This window comes from Staurois parvus, unplaced genomic scaffold (assembly GCF_062004578.1).
Source record: "Staurois parvus isolate SC_StPar_1 unplaced genomic scaffold, SC_StPar_1.0 ptg000169l, whole genome shotgun sequence".
Classification (NCBI taxonomy): Eukaryota; Metazoa; Chordata; class Amphibia; order Anura; family Ranidae; genus Staurois; species Staurois parvus.
This window is the reverse complement of record NW_028317965.1, coordinates 7801133-7821557: the sequence shown is the minus strand read 5'-3', so window position 1 is coordinate 7821557 and position 20425 is coordinate 7801133. Positions and strand designations below refer to the sequence as shown.

At 45.2% G+C, this 20425-nt stretch overlaps 1 protein-coding gene across 3 annotated transcripts in view; it reads left to right on the top strand.

Annotated features, from left to right (window-relative positions):
- Nucleotides 1-3163: 3163 nt before the first annotated feature.
- The window catches only part of PSME4 (proteasome activator subunit 4), a 243830-nt gene continuing 226568 nt past the window's right edge, over nt 3164-20425 (top strand). For all 3 annotated transcript variants that reach the window (XR_016312594.1, XM_089676470.1, XM_089676469.1), the window contains exon 1: nt 3164-3503. Coding sequence is in view for 2 of the 3 variants with exons in the window: in XM_089676470.1 (XP_089532596.1) it covers nt 3301-3503 (203 nt within the window). In the remaining variant the exon portion in view is untranslated. The remainder of the gene's footprint in view (nt 3504-20425) is intronic.

The window sequence follows — 20425 nt, the reverse complement described above, 5'->3', positions numbered from 1 at the left end:
CCGAGGGAGACTGATAGTCGTCTTTAGCCTCTTCCATTTTCTAACAATTGCTCCAACAGTTGATCTATTTTCACCAAGCTGCTTGGCAATTGCCCCGTAGCCCTTTCCAGCCTTGTGGAGGTCCACAATTTTGTCTCTGGTGTCTTTTGACAGCTCTTTGGTCTTGCCCATGGTAGTAATTGGCGTCTGACTGACTGTGGGGTGGACAGGTGTCTTTAAAGAGCTCAGACAGGTGCTACTAAGTTAGATTAATGAGTGGAGTAGAGGTGGACTTTTTAAAGGCACAGTAACAGGTCTTTGAGAGCCAGAATTCTTGCTGTTTCTTAGGTGTTCAAATACTTATGTTCAGCAGTGCAAGACAAATAAATTCTTTAAAAATCATACAATGTGATTTCCTGAATTTTTGTCTCTCAGAGTGGGAATGCACCTACAATGTGAATGTCAGACCCCTCCATGATTTCTAAGTGGGAGAACTTGCAAAATCGCAGGGTGTTCAAATACTTCTGTTCCTCACTGTATACCTGGTTCTATTTACAGTACTTTCCAAAAAGGGGTCATTTGGGGGGTATTTATACTGTCATGGCATTTAAGCGCCTCAAGCAATGAGATAGCAGTCAGTACATCGGGATTGATCAATTTTCAATGATATGTACCATCGCTTGTGAACTCTATCACTCTCACACACACTAAATAATAAACATTGATTTGGGTTATTTTTACCAAAGAAATGTAGCGGTATAAATTTTGGCCTAAATTTATGAAGAAAGATTATTTATTTGCAAAATGTTATAATAGAAACGAAGAAAATGCATTTTTTTTGTTTAAAAAATTATGTATTTTTTTGCTTATATCTTAAAAAAAATAAAAACACCCAGTGCTCATTACATTACACCAAAAGAAACCTCTGTCTCAAAAAAAAAAAAAAGATACAAATTTAATTTGGTTAGTGTTGCATGACTAAGTGTCAAAGTGTGACAGAACTGCAAATTGGTCAAATTGATTATCAGTGCAGCCCCAAAAGTGCCCATCAGTGCCACCCATCAGTGGTGTCAGTCAGTGCCGTCTATCGGTGCCCATCAGTGCCTTTTATCAGTACCCGTCAGCGCTGCATATTAGTGCTGCGTAATCAGTGCCTCCTCATCAATTCCCACCAATGCCCCCTCATCAGTGCAGCCTATCAGTGCCTCCTCAATTCCCACCAATGCCCCCTCATCAGTGCCTCCTCATCAATTCCCACCAATGCCCCCTCATCAGTGCCTCCTCATCAATTCCCACCAATGCCCCCTCATCAGTGCAGCCTATCAGTGCCTCCTCAATTCCCACCAATGCCCCCTCATCAGTGCAGCCTATCAGTGCCTCCTCAATTCCCACCAATGCCCCCTCATCAGTGCAGCCTATCAGTGCCTCAATTCCCACCAATGCCCCCTCATCAGTGCAGCCTATCAGTGCCTCAATTCCCACCAATGCCCCCTCATCAGTGCCTCCTCATCAATTCCCACCAATGCCCCCTCATCAGTGCCTCCTCATCAATTCCCACCAATGCCCCCCATCAATTCCCACCAATGCCCCCTCATCAGTGCCTCCTCATCAATTCCCACCAATGCCCCCTCATCAGTGAAGGAGAAACCTGTTTGCAAAATGAAATAAAGAAAACATTGTTTTCTAATGTTTTGCGCATTTTTGTTTACAGTGAAAAAATAAAACACCCGGAGGTGAATAAATACCACCAAAAGAAAACTATTTGTATGAAAAAAATGTCATATGGGTACAGTGTTGCATGACCGCGCAGTTGTCAAAGTACAACAGCGCTGAAAGCTGAAAATTGGCCTAGGCAGGAAGGGGTGGAAGTGCCCGGCAGGCTAGTAGCTAAAACACAACACAGTGCGCTTTTGGTTCAATAAACACAAAGCTGAAATGCAGAGTACATGTTTTATGCATTTTTTTTTATAGGAAAGTATGACAGTTCTGTTCATTTAGTGCGATTTTGATGTGACTTTACACTATTTGGCACTCAAGTTGCATCCAAGTCACACCCATCCAAGTCACATCTATCCAAGTCACATCCAAGTCGCACCCATCCCAAGTCGCGTCCAAGTCGCACCCATCCCAAGTCGCGTCCAAGTCGCACCCATCCCAAGTCGCGTCCAAGACGCACCCATCCCAAGTCGCGTCCTAGTCGCACCCATCCCAAGTCACGCCCTAGTCGCACCCATCCAAAGTCACTTCCAAGTCGCACCCATCCCAAGTCGCACCCATCCAAAGTCACGTCCAAGTCGCACCCATCCAAAGTCACGTCCAAGTCGCACCCATCCCAAGTCACGTCCAAGTCGCACCCATCCCAAGTCCCGTCCAAGTCGCACCCATCCAAAGTCCCGTCCAAGTCGCACCCATCCAAAGTCCCGTCCAAGTCGCACCCATCCAAAGTCCCGTCCAAGTCGCACCCATCCAAAGTCCCGTCCAAGTCGCACCCATCCAAAGTCCCGTCCAAGTCGCACCCATCCAAAGTCCCGTCCAAGTTGCAATCATCCAAAGTCGCGTCCAAGTCGCAGCCATCCATAGTCGCGTCCAAGTTGCAGCCATCCCAAGTCACGTCCAAGTCGCAATCATCCAAAGTCGCCTCCAAGTCGCACCCATCCCAAGTCGCGTCCAAGTCGCACCCATCCCAAGTCACGTCCAAGTCGCACCCATCCCAAGTCACGTCCAAGTCGCACCCATCCCAAGTCGCGTCCAAGTCGCAGCCATCCATAGTCGCGTCCAAGTCGCAGCCATCCCAAGTCATGTCCAAGCCGCACCAAAGTGACATCAAAGGCAACAAAAACGCATTAAGAACGCAAGTTCAAAAATCCAAAACGCACAAAACATGCTGGAAAGAATCGCACGGATCGCAGCCGGGAGGGACGTCATTGGAGGAGTCATAGCGGGACTCCGCGTCCTCCACATGAAGGACAGCTATACATGGCGACCAATCCGCTTCCAGCTTTCATTATCACAGCTGGCGGCAGAAGCTGATTGGTCAGTCCGCACAGCTGTGTCCAGGAATGATCTGGAACTGAGGGGGGACAGGACACTCCATTATTCCGGGAACGCTCGCCACCTCACCATGTGACCCCCCTCCACCCCCTCGGGATGACGACACGCGCGGCCGTGAGAGAGGGGCGGAAGTGACGGAGTGAAGCCCTCGTGGGTGACGTCAGTGCCCACCCTATTGGTTGCTTCGTCACCGGCAGACTGAGTGAGAGTTGGCAGAGGAGTCCGAGGCCGGGGCACAGGGAAGTGTCAGAGAGAGGGGGCACCGCCGCCATGGGCGCCACCGAGGACAGGACGGAGCGGCTGGGCTTCACCCCGCAGAAGGAGATCGTCTACAACCTGCTGCTGCCCTACGCTGACCGCCTGGACCGGGAGTCCAACCGGCTGCTGGCCAGCATCAAGAGCAGCCTGGGCCGCGCCGTCCACCTCCGGGAGCTGTGGCCGGGAGTGCTGTTCTGGAGCAGGAAGCTGAACACGTGAGTGGGGGAGGGGAGAGGGGGAAGGGCACTTCACAGGGTGACTACAGCCAGGGGGATGGCGGTTGTCATGGGAGACTGACACTTCTTCCTCTGCGGTGACCCCTGTGTGTGTACATTGCTGAGGTGTTGTCACCTCCATCACCATCATCATTAGTAATATTATAATGAATGTAATAAAGATATGACTTCAGCAAGGTGAACGCTGGTTGCCATGGGTTACCGCCCCTTCCTGCCGAGTGACCCCTGTGTGTGCATTGCTGAGGTGTTGTCACCACTAGTGTTCTTATTATTATTACTGCTGATAATAATAGTGAGGATTTGACTTCTCAAGGTGGATGCTGCCATGGTTACTGCCCCTTCCTTCCTATGGAGTGACCCCTGTGTGCACACTGCTGTACTGTTGTCACCCCATCATCATATTTATTACTATAATAATGAGAAAAATTGATGTGACTTCAGCAAGTTGAACGCTGGATGTTGCCATGGGTTACTGCCTCTTCCTTCCTATGGGTGACCCCTGTGTGTGCACATTGCTGTGTTGTCACCCCCCCCCCATCACCATCATCACTAATAATGATGATTTGACTTCAGCAAAGTGAATGTTGGTTGATCTGGGTTCATGTCCCTTCCTTCCTGTGGAGTGACCCCTGTGTGTACATTGCCGTGATGTTGTCACCACCCTCATTAATATTACAATTAATAGTGATAATGAGGATTTGACTTCAGCAAGGTGATTTCTGCCATTGGTTATTGCCTCTTCCTATGAAGTGACCCCTGTGTGACGACAACAGTACATTTCTGAGTTGTCACCATCACCACTGTCCTTACCATCACCGCCAGTCCACCGTCATTGCCACTACTTCCAGTCCACCGTCATTACCACTACTTCCAGTCCACCATCATTGCCATCACCGCCAGTCCACTGTCATTACCATCACCGCCAGTCCACTGTCATTACCATCACCGCCAGTCCACTGTCATTACCATCACCGCCAGTCCACTGTCATTACCACTACTTCCAGTCCACCGTCATTGCCATCACCGCCAGTCCACTGTCATTACCACTACTTCCAGTCCACCGTCATTGCCATCACCGCCAGTCCACCGTCATTACCACTACTTCCAGTCCACCATCATTGCCATCACCGCCAGTCCACTGTCATTACCATCACCGCCAGTCCACTGTCATTACCATCACCGCCAGTCCACTGTCATTACCACTACTTCCAGTCCACTGTCATTACCACTACTTCCAGTCCACTGTCATTACCACTACTTCCAGTCCACCGTCATTGCCATCACCGCCAGTCCACTGTCATTACCACTACATCCAGTCCACCGTCATTACCACTACATCCAGTCCACCGTCATTACCACTACATCCAGTCCACCGTCATTACCACTACATCCAGTCCACCGTCATTACCACTACATCCAGTCCACCGTCATTACCACTATTTCCAGTCCACCGTCATTACCACTATTTCCAGTCCACCGTCATTACCACTATTTCCAGTCCACCGTCATTACCACTACTTCCAGTCCACTGTCATTGCCATCGCCGCCAGTCCACCGTCATTGCCATCGCCGCCAGTCCACCGTCATTGCCATCGCCGCCAGTCCACCGTCATTGCCATCGCCGCCAGTCCACCGTCATTGCCATCACCGCCAGTCCACCGTCATTGCCATCACCGCCAGTCCACCGTCATTGCCATCACCGCCAGTCCACCGTCATTACGTCGATTACTGCAACTCCTTCCTTACTGGTCTGCCTCGCCGCTGGCTATCCCCGCTTCAGTCGATCGATGTGTAATAATTACCACTACATCCAGTCCACCGTCATTGCCATCTCCGCCAGTCCACCGTCATTACCACTACATCCAGTCCACCGTCATTACCACTACATCCAGTCCACCGTCGTTACCACTACATCCAGTCCACCGTCGTTACCACTACATCCAGTCCACCGTCATTACCACTACATCCAGTCCACCGTCATTGCCATCACCGCCATTACCTCCACCGCCATTTGCCATCACCGCCAGTCCATTACCATCACCGCCACCGTCACTAACACCACCGCCAATCCACCACTGTCGTTGCCATCACCACAATTCCGTCAGTCATTACCACCACCGCCATCATAATTATTATTGTTACTAATAATAACAACAATAATGATTTAATGTCAGCAAGGTGAACGCGGGTTGCTATAGGTTACTGCCTCTTCCTTCCAATGGAGTGACCCCTGTTTATGTATTGCTGAGTTGTTGTCACCACCATCACAGGTATTATTGTTACTAATAATAATAACTATGATGATAGTGATGATTTGAGGAATGTTGGTTGCCATGGGTTACTGCCTCTTCCTCCCATGGAGTAACCCCTGTATGTGCATTGCTGCACTGTAGTCACCACCATCATCATCTTCATCATTATTAATATTACTAATAACGATGATTATGATTTGACTTCGTCAAGGTGATTGCTGGTTGCCACGGGTTACTGCCCCTTCCTATGGAGTGACTCCTGTGTGTGCATTGCTGTTGCGTTGTCACTACCACCATCATCATCATCATTATTATTCATATTATTACTCCTCCTACTACTAATAATAATGATTTGACTTCAGCAAGGTGATTGTTGGTTGCCATAGGTTACTGCCCGTTCCTATGGATGACCCCTGTGTGTGCATTGCTGTGTTTCCAGAACCACCATCATCACCATCACAATAGTTATTGTTATTACTATAGTAATTAGGATAAAGATTTGTCTTCAGCAAGGCGGATGCTGTTTGCTGCCATGTTTTACTGCCCCATCCAACCTATGGAGTGACCCCCTGTGTGTGCATTGCTGTGTTGTTGTCACCACCTTGATCCTTAAAAATCTGTAATAATTGTTGTCACCTCTAGTATTTTATCATTACCTCCTTCAGGACTGAAGGTAAAACAAACCTTAACCCCCCCAGACCCAATTTTCAAGTGTAGACATGTGTTAGTAAAACTGTACATACCGTTCCAAATATTTAGTGTATCCAGGTGGATTATACCACTCCTTCCTTTTTTTTTTTTTTTTTTTTTTTTTTGACAAATTGGGCTTTGGTTTGATGGTAAATGGTAATGGATATCTCCAATATTTTATTTTTTGCAAAGGAAAACTTGGCCAAAATAGTAAAAATATCATTGATTTAATTTAGCGGTATATTCCTTGCTCTTACCATAACTTGCCACCAAAGAACAACCCAAAATAACGTCTGCTCCTGGCAATCCCAGGGGTACCACGTGTGTATGTTGGTTGTTGTATGTACCCGGAGTACAGCCCAGAAGCAATGGTGCACATTTTGCTTTTTTATTCTACCTAAAACATACTGATACAGGGGCAGACTGACCATCTGGAAGCTTGGGCACTGCCCGAGGGCCCGGGGTCAGTAGGGGGCCCCATGAGATGCCCCTGGTACCTTTTTCATAGGCTTTTTGAGATTGGGCAAGGACACAGGGGCCCCGTGATCCCCTATTGCCCGGGGGCCCCATGAGTTGTCAGTCCAGCCCTGCACTGATACTAATTTAAAAAATGTTTTTTGATATGTAATTTTGTTTTTAAACCCTGCCTAAAATATACTGACACCAGACCCTGTTAAAGCACAGAGAGAGCATGCAAACTCCATGCAGATAGTGACCTGGCTGGGATACGAAGAGGGGACACCAGTGCTGCAAGGCAGGAGTGCTCACCACTAAGCCTGGTGTATCCATCCATGATGTCAAATGTACAAATGCATTTGCTGCCCCTCTGAATATTGATATGTCGCCTCTCCAGTGCTTGTTTTAATCCTGAATGTCCTGCACCACAAGTGTTTGTATTACACATGGTTATGGCATTGCCACATTCAGTTAAATGGGTCACGTGTGGCATCTGTAATGGCTGGCCAAAACAGGGGCTTTAATTTTTGCAGTGACATGTCTGCAACCCTTCATGGCTGCATTTTCTTTTTTAGAAGGGTGGTGGTGTTAGATCTCTTACAGACAGGCAGTCGGGGTGAGGTAAACATGGGCACCCAAGCCTCAGTTTTACCACCCACCTGCACTTTAAAATGACAGCTGGATAGGGCTGTGCACATTCTGAGATGCTTTTCTTTGCGGAAGCAGCATTTTTTTGTAATCAAATATTTTATTGAACAGCACAAAGGCCACCATATGAAGTTAACAACGATCGTAAGTGAAGATTGACTCCGCGTAGGGAGAGGGACAATATCAAGTGCCGTTAACGTGTTGGATCAAACAGTAACCCAACCAGGGGCGGACTGACCATTTGGAAACTCAAGCACTGCCCGAGGGCCCGGGGTCAGTAGGGGGCCCCATGAGATGCCCCTGGTACCTTTTTTCATAGGCTTTTTGAGATTGGGCAAGGACAAAGGGGCCCCATGATCCCCTATTGCCCGGGGGCCCCATGAGTTGTCAGTCCAGCCCTGCACTGATACTAATTTAAAAAATGTTTTTTGATATGTATTTTTTTTTTTTTTTAAACCCTGCCTAAAATATACTGACACCAGACCCTGAATCCTGGTTTTGACCCGAACACTAATCCTTGCACTGATTTAGATCAAACCTAGATCTAGCTATCTTTTTCCTTATTTTTTTTTAGTTGAAGTAATTTGTTTGCATTTTCCCCCCTGCAAGAGAAAAAGATACAATGTATAATCTAATGTATCTTGTATGTATACAATGTATCTTTCTCTCCATTCAGAGCAGGAAAAAACCCAGGGGCAGGCTGCACAGTCACTGTGATAGCCAATTAGAGGCTGTCAGGCCCGATTAACACCTGAGCCTTGCATTTTTGAGCTTTTTTCTGGTGTTTTGCTTCCCGCACTAGGCATGAAAGGCAGCACAGTGGCTAAATGGTTAGCAATTCCGCCTGGCAGTACTAGGGTCCTTGGTTCAAATCCCAGCCACAGCACCACCTGCCTGGAGTTTGCATGTTCTCCCTGTGTCTGCGTGGGTTTCCTCCGGGTACTCCGGTTTCCTCCCACACTACAAAGACATGATGGTAGGTTAATCGGATCCTGTCTAAATTGGCCCTAATATGTGTATGTATGAATGTGAGTTAGGGACCTTAGATTGTACGCCCCTTGAGGGTTAGGGACTGATGTGAATGTACAATATATATGTAAAGTGCTGCGTAAATGGATGGCGCTATATAAGTACCTGAAATAAATAAAATAAGTTTGTATGCACATTTTTGAGGTGGTTGTGTTTTTTTTTTTTTTTTTGTTTTGTTTTTTATTAGCCAATAAAGACAAATATAATCTGCTTCACCATTTGATGCTAAGGTTTTCAGATCTTAGCTTTTCCATAAGCTTTTATTACATTTTTTTATTAATATTGATTTTTTTTTTTTTTTGATAGGCTAAGGGTTTCAAGTTAGGGTTACTGGTTAGGCATTTTAGGATTAGGGGTTAAGTTTACGGTTGGCAAATAGGGGTTAGATGTTTGGTATAGGGCAGGGGTCTGCAACCTTTAAGACATAAAGAGCCACTTGGACCCGTTTCCGAGAGGGAAAAAAAGACTGGGAGCCGCAAAACCATTGCAACATTTAAAACAAATCCGACACTGCATATATTGCAAAAAACGCTCTGGTCATGAAGGGGGTTTAAGGGCCCAGTAAGCAAAGGGTTAATCAGGGCCACAGTGTATCGTCATAATCACAATCATAGCCTTAGGTCAGTGGTGGGCAACCTTTTTTTTCGACTGAGCCAAATCTCGCCAAAACCACGATTGAAATTTATTTTGAGAGAAACATTTTTAAAACTGAAAATACATCCCCCATATAGTAATTCATCCCCCCTATAGTAATTCATCCCCCCTATAGTAATTCATCCCCCCTATAGTAATTCATCCCCCATATAGTAATTCATCCCCCCCATAGTAATTCATCCCCCATAGTAATTCATTCCCCATATTGTGTGAATTCACTTACCTTTGCTCCGCGCATTCCTCTCGCTGGGTTCCCGCGCCGTTCTGGTCTTCAGGGCGGACTGTGAGAGGAGAGGAGTTCGTCACGCTGCCCCGCCTACATCCGGGCTGCCCCGCCTACATCCTGACAGCCAATGTTTGCCAGCGGGCGCCCGGCACACAGAAGAGCTGCATTAAAAGAGCCGCGGCTTGCCGACCCTATTGCCTGTCACCTGGTGGGCAGTGTGCTCCGGAGCCACAGGAAAGGTGAAAAAGAGCCGCATGCGGCTCCGGAGCCGCGGGTTGCCGACACCCGGTATAGGGTTTGGGTTAGGGGTTAATATCTTTATTGTCTTATTATTAATAATAAAATAACAACATATAAACACGCTAACAAAAAATAATTTAATTACATGTTTTTAGGCTTAGGGGGTTAAGGTTAGGGGTTAATTATTACATTTTATGTATTATTTATGGTTTTTGTGTTTATTTTATTTAACAGTTATTCAGTTAAAATATATATATATACACACACCTCGGTTTACGAACGCCTCAGTTAACGGAATTTTCCCTTGAAAATAATGCCTCGGTTTACAAATTTTTTTCGCAATACGAACAGATTAATTGGTTTTCACTGCCTTTACAAATTTTTTTTTTTTAATCATGTCCCTGTATAGTACTATGCCTTTTAAAGTGCACTTTCATAAAGAGTTTTGAACAGATAAAAAAAATTTTCTGACCTCCGGAACAGATTAATTGGTTTTCAATACATTTACGAATTCATTTTTATTCATGTCCCTGTACAGTATTTGTCTTTAAAGTGCACTTTATAAAGAGTTTTGAGCAAATAAAAGACTTTTTTTTTTTTAACTTTTTTTTTTCTGACCTCCCAGAACAGATTATTTGGTTTTCAGTGCATTCCTATGGGAAACCGCATTTTGGGTTACAACTTTTTTGCAATATGAAAAGTCCCGCAGAACGAGTTAAATTAGAACTCCAAGGTGTGCGTGTGTGTGTGCGTGCGTGCGCGCGTGTGTGTGTGTGTATATATATATATATATGTATATATATTGTGTGTGTATGTATGTATGTGTGTGTGTATGTATGTGTGTGTGTGTATATATATATATATATATATATATATATATAAAATTTGTTTATTTCATGCTCATTTGAGCAGAAAAGCGCTCCAAACACATGCGAAAATGCTCACAAACACTCAAATCGCACATTTCCTGTAATTGCTATAGAATTAAAAATGCTAAAAATTGCACAAATCTGCCCGATTTGAGCAACAAAAAAAGCTCCAGAACTTCCTTGAGCTTCAGGCGACTTGATGTGAACCATCTCCATTGAGAATAAATGATTTTTACTCCTTAAGCGGTTTGGAGCTTCGAGGTGTGAGCTACAAATCGCTCAGGTGTGAATGGGGCATTACAGCAGTCGGGTGACCAGGAAGCAGGAGTCCCGGTTCCTGATTGTTAGGAAGAGAACCCGTGCCTCTCGGGGAGAGCCCAGTCTCTGTGTTGGGAGAGCATTGTGTGGCGCACTTCCCGCACAAACCCAAGAACATATATGTGTCTCCAGGTTTAAAGCCCAGCTCCTGGACACTGCATATAGATGTTACTGTGTCATCAATGATTGGGATTGCTAATAATGATGATGTGACTTCAGGAAGGTGATTGCTGGTCTCTATAGGTTACTGTCCCTTCCTATGTAGTGACCCCTGTGTGTATGCATTGCTATGTTGTTGTCGTCACCACCATCATTATTATTCCCGCTATGTACTGCTGTCTTCACATTCATTATACCGAGGAATCCACTGAATACAAGGATTTATTATGATCTATTACAGGTAGTTATATAGTGCTGACAATTTACATTCCATTCATTCATATCAGTCCACGTGCTCCAGAGCTTACAATCTAAGGTCCCTATTTCACACATTAGGGCAAATTTTGACAGGAGCCAACCAGCTTATCTTTGGCGTGTGGGAGGAAATAGAAACCCTTTAACCCCCCTGGAGGTATTCCTGAGTGTAGCTCAGGGTAAAGTTTCAGCACCACAAGCGGTAACCCCGAGCTACACTCGGGAATACCCTGCAGCGTTGCTCCGGGATCTCTTCTTCACTTACCTTGTCCTGCACTCCCGCTATGTCCCTCCTGCAGTGTCCCCGGCAATGTCCTCCGGCCGATGCTGGTGTCTGTCTTCTGGGTTCCGTTCTGGGACGTACGGGACCGGAACTGGCGGGAAAGTTGTAAAAGTGACATTCACTAAAATCACATAGTATAATATTCCTGTATCAAACCATTTCACATACATTTTGTCCCGAGTGCTTTGTCCGGCGCCCTGCCTGCATTTTTACTGTTCTTTCTGCATGGAAACTGAGAAATGTCCATGGCGTCCAAGAAGCGTCCCTTTAGGTCAAAAGCGGTTTTAGACCGGCTAGAGAACAGCGATAGTAAATTAGAACTACTTGCAGAATTGAGTGATAATGATTCGTGGGGGAAATTCCTCATCAGACACTGAGAACGATTCTGCGACTTTGCTCAGTGATGTGCGAACTTGGCGCTATATTTCAAATGTCAGTGTTTTTGGTTTGATTATATTATTGAATTAAATGTATTATTATTTTTATGATTATTATAATTTATGATTTCGTGTTTCAAATTTTATCCTACCCGGGATGTTTACTAGACTCTTGTTCGGACAGATTTCAGTGAGTTATTCCTAAAAATTACAGGCCTACAATAAAAAAAATACATATTTCCATGCAAAAAAATTTACAGTTTTGAGCACAGAAATATGGACATAGTCAGACCGCTAGGGAGGTTAAAGCACAGAGAGAGCATGCAAACTCCATGCAGATAGTGACCTGGCTGGGATACGAACAGGGGACACCAGTGCTGCAAGGCAGGAGTGCTCACCACTAAGCCTGGTGTATCCATCCATGATGTCAAATGTACAAATGCATTTGCTGCCCCTCTGAATATTGATATGTCGCCTCTCCAGTGCTTGTTTTAATCCTGAATGTCCTGCACCACAAGTGTTTGTATTACACATGGTTATGGCATTGCCACATTCAGTTAAATGGGTCACGTGTGGCATCTGTAATGGCTGGCCAAAACAGGGGCTTTAATTTTTGCAGTGACATGTCTGCAACCCTTCATGGCTGCATTTTCTTTTTTAGAAGGGTGGTGGTGGTAGATCTCTTACAGACAGGCAGTCTGGGCGAGGTAAACATGGACATCCGAGCCTCAGTTTTACCACCCACCTGCACTTTAAAATGACAGCAGGATAGGGCTGTGCACATTCTGAGATGCTTTTCTTTGCGGAAGCAGCATTTTTTGTATTCAAATATTTTATTGAACAGCACAAAGGCCACCATATGAAGTTAACAACGATCGTAAGTGAAGATTGACTCCGCGTAGGGAGAGGGACAATATCAAGTGCCGTTAACATGTTGGATCAAACAGTAACCCAACCAGGGGCGGACTGACCATTTGGAAACTCAGGCACTGCCCGAGGGCCCGGGGTCAGTAGGGGGCCCCATGAGATGTCCCTGGTACCCTTTTTTTTTTTTTTTTTTTTTTTTTTTTTTTTCCATAGGCTTTTTTGAGTTTGGGCAAGGACACGGGCCCCATGATCCCCTATTGCCCGGGGGCCCCATGAGTTGTCAGTCCGCCCCTGAACCCAACACAAGGGGTCAAAGAACATATGATCAGATATGGTCCAACAGATGATGGCATTTAGCAACATACAGTATAAAGATATAAGAAAGTAGAGAAGAGAACCAACAGTTGGAAGGTCCACCCCATCCATGGCCCGGGGAAAAGCTAGGACCAAGCAAAGTTGGTGAAATATACAGTTCTCAAATAAACAAAAGAGGAGGTCATAGAAGCAATGGGGGTAAAGGGATGGAATTTTTAACTTGGGGTGCAAAATTTGACTGGCGGCACTACTTGTCAAACTTGTCCATTGAATTCAGTTGGGCCACACCGGAACCGTGCTCAATGCACACAATTGTGGCCCAGTAATGAGACTATATAGGGTTAAATCAGGCGGTGGGGAGGCACAATGACTCCTTATCACTACCTGTCACATGCCTTATTGAAAAGCAATCTGAAGGCGGCACCGCAGTCCACCACGATTGTGAAAGAATCCCTAGAAAAATCTCAGCTGAACTGCCTGTTTTAATCGCCACCGATGTGTATGAGGTCATAGTGCATTAACTGGCGCTTTTCTGCCTTGGATAAGTGCTGGTCAGTGCTAAGACACCTAGAAAACAATTGTTTTCTATGTGCCTTGTTCGCTCTGCAATGCAGCTGGGAGTTGCTGTGAGCAGGGGTGGACTGACCATTTGGAAATTCGGGCACTGCCTGAGGGCCCAGGGTCAGTAGGGGGCCCCATGAGATGCCCCTGGTACCTTTTTTTTTTTTTTTTTTTTTTTTTTTTTTTTTTTTTTCATAGGCTTTTTTGAGTTTGGGCAAAGACACAGGGGCCCCATGATCCCCTATTGCCCGGGGGCCCATGAGTTGTCAGCCCGCCCCTGGCTGTGAGCTTTGGTAAAATTCAGATGTGTAGGATTTTGACGCATTGTACAGGGAGGCAACGCGTATCGCCACACTGCTGTGCGGAGAGATGAATGATGCGTCACTTTGTGACCGTTTATAGTTCGTTAAATAAGCTAACCACTTCAAGTCCGGACACTTTTACCCCCTTCCTGCCCAGGCCAATTTTCAGCTTTCAGTGCTATCACACTTTGAATGACAATTGCGCGGTCATGCAACACTGTACCCAAATTAATTTCTTTTAGCATTTTTAGAGACAGATAAAACTTTATTTTGGTGGTATTTATTCACCGCTGGGATTTTTATATTTGTTTGCTATATAAATGAAAGTCCAAAAATTTTTGAAAAGTGTTTTTCTTATAAAATGTTGCAAATAAATAATGTGTTTGCATAAATCTTGGCCAAAATTTATTCAATTATCTTTTTAGTAAACAAAAATGATAATTTACACTGACTGCTTTTACACCGATAAAGGCTGTAAAAGCAATAATTTCTCCTTCTCTCTGGGTGCATTCTTGCCATTGAGAAATACTGTGTGAGCTGTGATTGGTCACAGCTTGTCACATGGTACAAGCCTGTTGTGAATAGCCTTGTACTATGTGATCTCTGTGATCATTCACAGATTTCACTCATAGTAAGCAATGATGTCAGAAGTGACATCATTGCTTACTACTCTTCATGTGATCACTGATTGTCCAATCAGTGATCACATGATCGGGACCTCACACCGAGATCCCGTCCAACGATCAGTGTCCCAGGGAGCGCGCACAAGCAGGGAGCGGGGAGGACGTTTATAAACGGCCCCCCACCACTGCACTGCTCCCATCCGGCTGTTTATATAAATGGGCCAGACGGGAAGTAGTTTAACTTGTAGCAGAAATACTGCTTCAGGGCGGCACAGGTGCGCAAAATCACGTGTATATATACAATATTTTGCATTTCCGGGTAGGGGGGGTGTGCGAGGCAAGCGTGCGCCCTACCCACGCTGCCATTCGCGACCATCAATCACCAGGTTCTGGCCGGTGATTACTCACCGGCGCCCGGTGATTTTCGAGGATCTCCGACGGGGAGGAGAACTGTTTTGCTTACTAACAGTTCTTCTCCCTGTCAGCTCCAGCACACTGCTTTTGATGGCTGTGCTTATAGTGAAGCACACAGACATCGCCCCCTAGTAAAACACTCCCAGCACACAGTTAACCCTTTGATTGCCCCTCATGTTAACCTCTTCTTTCCCAGTGCCATTAGTACAGTGTCAGTGCTGTATATTTTAGCACTGATCACTGTACTGGTGTCACTGGGGATGTCAGTGACACCAAGTCATTTCCCCCCAGTGTCAGTATGTCCGCCACAGTCCCGCTATAAGTCTCTGATCGCCACCATTACTAGTAAAAAAATAAAATTTCAGTATCTATACCGCCATTTGTAAATGCTATAACTTTCACGTAAACCAATTAATTTACACTTATTGGGATTTTTTTTTTTTTTTTTTTTTTTGCAAAGGCATGGATCAAAATACATTTTTGGCTTAAATTTGATTTTTTTTTTTTTTTACTGGACATTTTTAATAGCAAAAAGTCAAAAATATTGTTTGTTTTTTCTCAAAATTGTTTGTATTTTTTGCACTATAAAAAAAAAAGACCAACACACAGGCGATCAAATACCACCAAAAGAAAGCTCACTTAGTGGGGAAAAAAGGACGTACATTTAATTTGGGTGCAGCGTTGCATGACCGCACAATTGTCAGTTAAAAGTAACGCAAAAAATGGCCTGGTCAAGAAGGGGGGTAAATCCTCAGAAGGGCGAGGGGGTTAAGCTTTTTTAAGGAAAGTTAAAGCAGTAGTAAACTCTGAGTTGCTTTTTTCCCTACAAGTAAGCTTCTAATAAAGCTCACCTGTAGATTATTTATTTATTTCAGCTACTTATATAGCGCCATCAATTTACTCAGCGCTTTACATATATATTGTACATTCACATCAGTCCCTAACCCTCAAGGGGGGTACAATCTAAGGTCCCTAACTTACATTCATACATACACATACTAGGGACAAGTTAGACAGGAGCCAATTAACCTACCAGCATGTCTTTGGAGTGGAGTGTGGGAGGAAACCGGAGTACCCGGAGGAAACCCATGCAGGCACAGGGAGAACATGCAAACTCCAGGCAGGAGGTGCCGTGGCTGGGATTCGAACCAACTACCCTAGTACTGCCAGGCATTAGTGCTAACCATTTAGCCACCATGCTACCCATTAAATGACTCCGACATGTGCAGTGTGTAGGAGAGTTTCACTTGGTTGGCATCTGGTGACGTCACCGTTGCATGTGCTCTGAAGGAACATCATGCCATGAATACCTGTCACAGTTGCTTATACTGTCGACTGAACTGCCAAGCCATCTAATGTCATAACTGATCACATCTGCAACTACAGATCAAACAGGGGTGGACTGACAACACATGGGGCCCCGGCAATAGGTGATCATGGGGCTCCTGTGTCCTTGCCCAAACTCAAAAAAGCCTATGAAAAAAGGTACCAGGGGCATCTCATGGGGCCCCCTACTGACCCCGGGCCCTCGGGCAGTGCCTGAGTTTCCATATGGTCAGTCCGCCCCTGAACAGGGGCTAAGATGGCAGCTTCCATGGCTGTAAAGAATAGGAGGGATTGATTTTGATTCTAAAAAAAAAAAAAAAAGAAATGGTCTAATGTACTCACAAGCATATAGCATTGCCCACTCACCACAGCTCACTGCTAGTAAAAAGTGAGGGCTGCCCACGTGCTAACATGCGTCAGTGTAAATGAGCCCTGACTTTTTAATCAGCTGAGTCACTTTAACACTTTGCACCTTGCTCTGATTTATTGAATCAGCCCAAACATGTACTGCAAGCCATCCTCGTCTGATTTGCCTACTGTTCCTTAGATGTGGTGGCTGCATTAGTTTTCTTTTTCTTTTTCCACAATTTTTATCCTTTATTTTAAAGGTTAAGTTTATTTTTTAACAAAAATAATAAATGCAAGATAAAAAAAAAGTGCATTTACTATTTTATTTATTTATTTTTTTTATTGGGAGCCTGGAAAGCATTGCATCAGTAGATGCAGGACTTCTGCAGACCTGTCCGTGTATTTGTGTGCTTGTACCAGCAGAAGGGGTGTATTTAGGTTTTGTGCTGCCCTAGGCATCACAAACATTTGTCCCCCCACCTCCTTCACGGAGAGACCCTGACACCGACCAATACCCCACTCCCCCACTCAGGGAGCCTGACATTGACCAACAACACCCCAGCTCCCCCCCCCCCCCACCCAGGAGAGCCTTCCATTACCACCGCCCCCCATACAGTGGCAATCTCCCCCCTCCCTGGTGAGAGAGAAGGCAGTCCCCTTCACAGTTCTGGACATCCCCAGTAACAAGAGTCAGGCTCTGCATATACCATCAAGCAGCCCGCAGCCTCTCTCAGATCCCACCTGGTCCCCATGCTTCGTGTGTCTCATCTTCCATCCCATCTTTTGTGGGGGTGGCACTGCCATCCTGAAAAATGCCACCCTAGGCAAATGCCTTGTTTGCCTTGTGGTAAATATGCCCCTGACTGGCAGGCAGATACACACTGACAGGAAGAATGAATGAACTACCTAGAGTGCTCAACAGCACCAGGTAGTTCATTGAGAACTACAAGCCGACATCCGCAAAGGCTGTTGGAACTTGTAGTTTTTTACATTCACTGAACACTGTGAATGAGTGATGCAGCTGGGTGGGCGGAGCCTCACATGGTTACTTTTTAAAAAAATAATTATTATACAGTATTTATATAGCGCCAAAAGGTTTGCTCAGCGCTGTACATTATAGTGGGGGACAGAACATGAGACAATACGGAAACAAAACAAAACACGAGGGGGTCAAGGGCCCTGCTCTTTCCTCCTTACAATCTAGGAGGTGACGGTTAGTGGGGGGAGAGGATCTCCCCTGTGTTATTCTAACAGTGGGGGTTCTGCCCCCCCCCCCTTTCCCCGGTAGTAGATTGCACAAATTGAATGCAGATTGTCCAGGCAGCGGTCTTTGTGTACCTAAATTAGGCCGGTTCTTGGTGAACCCAACAGATTTTGGTACAAGTACACCCAGCCTAAAGTAGAACTATAGCTAGAACAACGTGATAAAGAAAAGGCATGTTCATTATTATGCTAACAAGTTAGTGTGTGCTATAATTTACCTCCAGCATTGTTCCTGTTTCTTCTCGCTGGAGGCTGCCATGTTTCCGATGCCCAGAGCCCCTGAGCAGCTTTAAATCTTTAGGCTGTCAACAAATCGCCCTCTACAAATTCAGCAGAGTGCCAGAAACAGAGACTCTGCACTGAGCAGGGGCGGACTGACAACTCATGGGGCTCCCGGGCAATAGGGGATCATGGGGCCCATGTGTCCTTGGCCAAACACAAAAAAGCCTATGAAAAAGGTACCAGGGGCATCTCATGGGGCCCCCTACTGACCCCGGGCCCTCAGGCAGTGCCTGAGTTTCCAAATGGTCAGTCCGCCCCTGGCACTGAGCATGCGCAGAGCAGGGTGAGACAGTGTATTACTGGATTTTAACCCTTTCACCGCCAGGTCCTTACGCCATACATCCTCCCCAAATTTTTTTTGAGGGCCCCCCACATGTATAAACATAACCGCACACGTCAGGGCGCCTATGTGTGTAAGACATTTCACAGGCTCACACTAAAGTAAGGTTTTACATGTTGGGTATCTATTTACTTGGCGCAACTTCATCTTTTATAATTTAGCAAACATTTGGGTAATTTACTGCATTTGTTTGCCCTAAAATGTACTTTAGTGTGTTTTTTTTGTTTTTTTTCCCCTGACATTTCACCTTTGCGGTAATATCATGTGACATAAACAATTGGAACTTCCACTATTTTATTCTCTAGGTTCTACTTTCCGAACAAATATGTTTTTGGGGGTATTGTGTAATCTTCAGGCCTAAAATTATTTTTTTAAATGTGTGCAAAAAAAAAAATTGCTAAAACGGCTCTGGCAGCGAAAGGGTTAAACAGCATAGGCACTTCTATAATGTTTTACATAGCTCTACTTGCAAATGGTTCCAGCCTCAAGTCCTCTAGCAGGGCCTCGTTTTCTGACTAAAGTTCCACTTTATGTCACTGTGGTGCCCATTCTTTGTATCTCCAGTACATGGACATGCAGAATGGATGAAGCAAGAGTCTGTCATATTGTAATCTATGCAAGCACCATAATTCTTCTTGTGTAATATTGCCAGTCCAGGGAAAGCAAAACCAAAGCTCAGCAATGGCTGTCAGTGGATCCTTGTATTTCTCCAGGGCTGTCAGAATAATCAGGGCATTGATAACTCTGCTAACTGTGGCATGGGAATCCATTTGTAGGAAGACGATCAATAACAAGGCTATTTATTAAAAAAAAAAAAAAATGTAAACACTGTAGTAATGTAAATGGGATCAATGTGTTTATTTTAATTAGTTCTACTGTCAGGCAGTACTTGTGCTGACACATCAAACACTGAACAGGCTCCACATGGAGAACTAATCTAATAATGGACTTTGTGACTCTTCTGGCCGAGGTGTATGACATTACAATCCTTTTAAATCTATCTTTAGACTAAATGGAACCAAATGGCAGCACAGTGGCTAAATGGTTAGCACTTCCGCCTGGCAGTACTAGGGTCATTGGTTCAAATCCCGACCACGGCACCACCTGCCTGGAGTTTGCATGTTCTCCCTGTGCCTGCGTGGGTTTCCTCCGGGTACTCCGGTTTCCTCCTACTCTCCAAAGACATGCTGGTAGGTTAATTGGCTCATGTCTAAATTTGTCCCTAGTATGTGTATGTATGAATGTGAGTTAGGGACTTTAGATTGTACACCCCTTGAGGGTTAGGGACTGATGTGAATGTACAATATATATGTAAAGTGCTGCATAAATTGACGGCGCTATGTAAGTACCTGAAATAAATGAATTTATCTCACAATTCTAGTACATGAACATTGTCAGCTGTAGCTGTAATGGGTCATTTCCTGCTCAAACTGGACAAAACTTGTATTGTGGTGTTTTTTTGTCTTTTTTTTTTTTATTTAGTGCCAGCAATTGCACATTGCTTCACAATATGGAGAGGGTCAGGGCAGTTACAGTACAGATCAAAACATGATTGTTAGTAGGACCCTGCTTATGGGAGCTTACAATCTACAGGGGGGGGGGGGGGGGGGGAGTAATACAAAAGGTGATAGGTGTGGGGATGAGTATGGAGGAGGTAAGGCCTCGTTCACATGGGGCGTACAAAAGGTGATAGGTGTGGGGATGAGTATGGAGGAGGTAAGGCCTCGTTCACATGGGGAGTACAAAAGTTGATAGGTGTGGGGATGAGTATGGAGGAGGTAAGGCCTCGTTCACATGGGGCGTA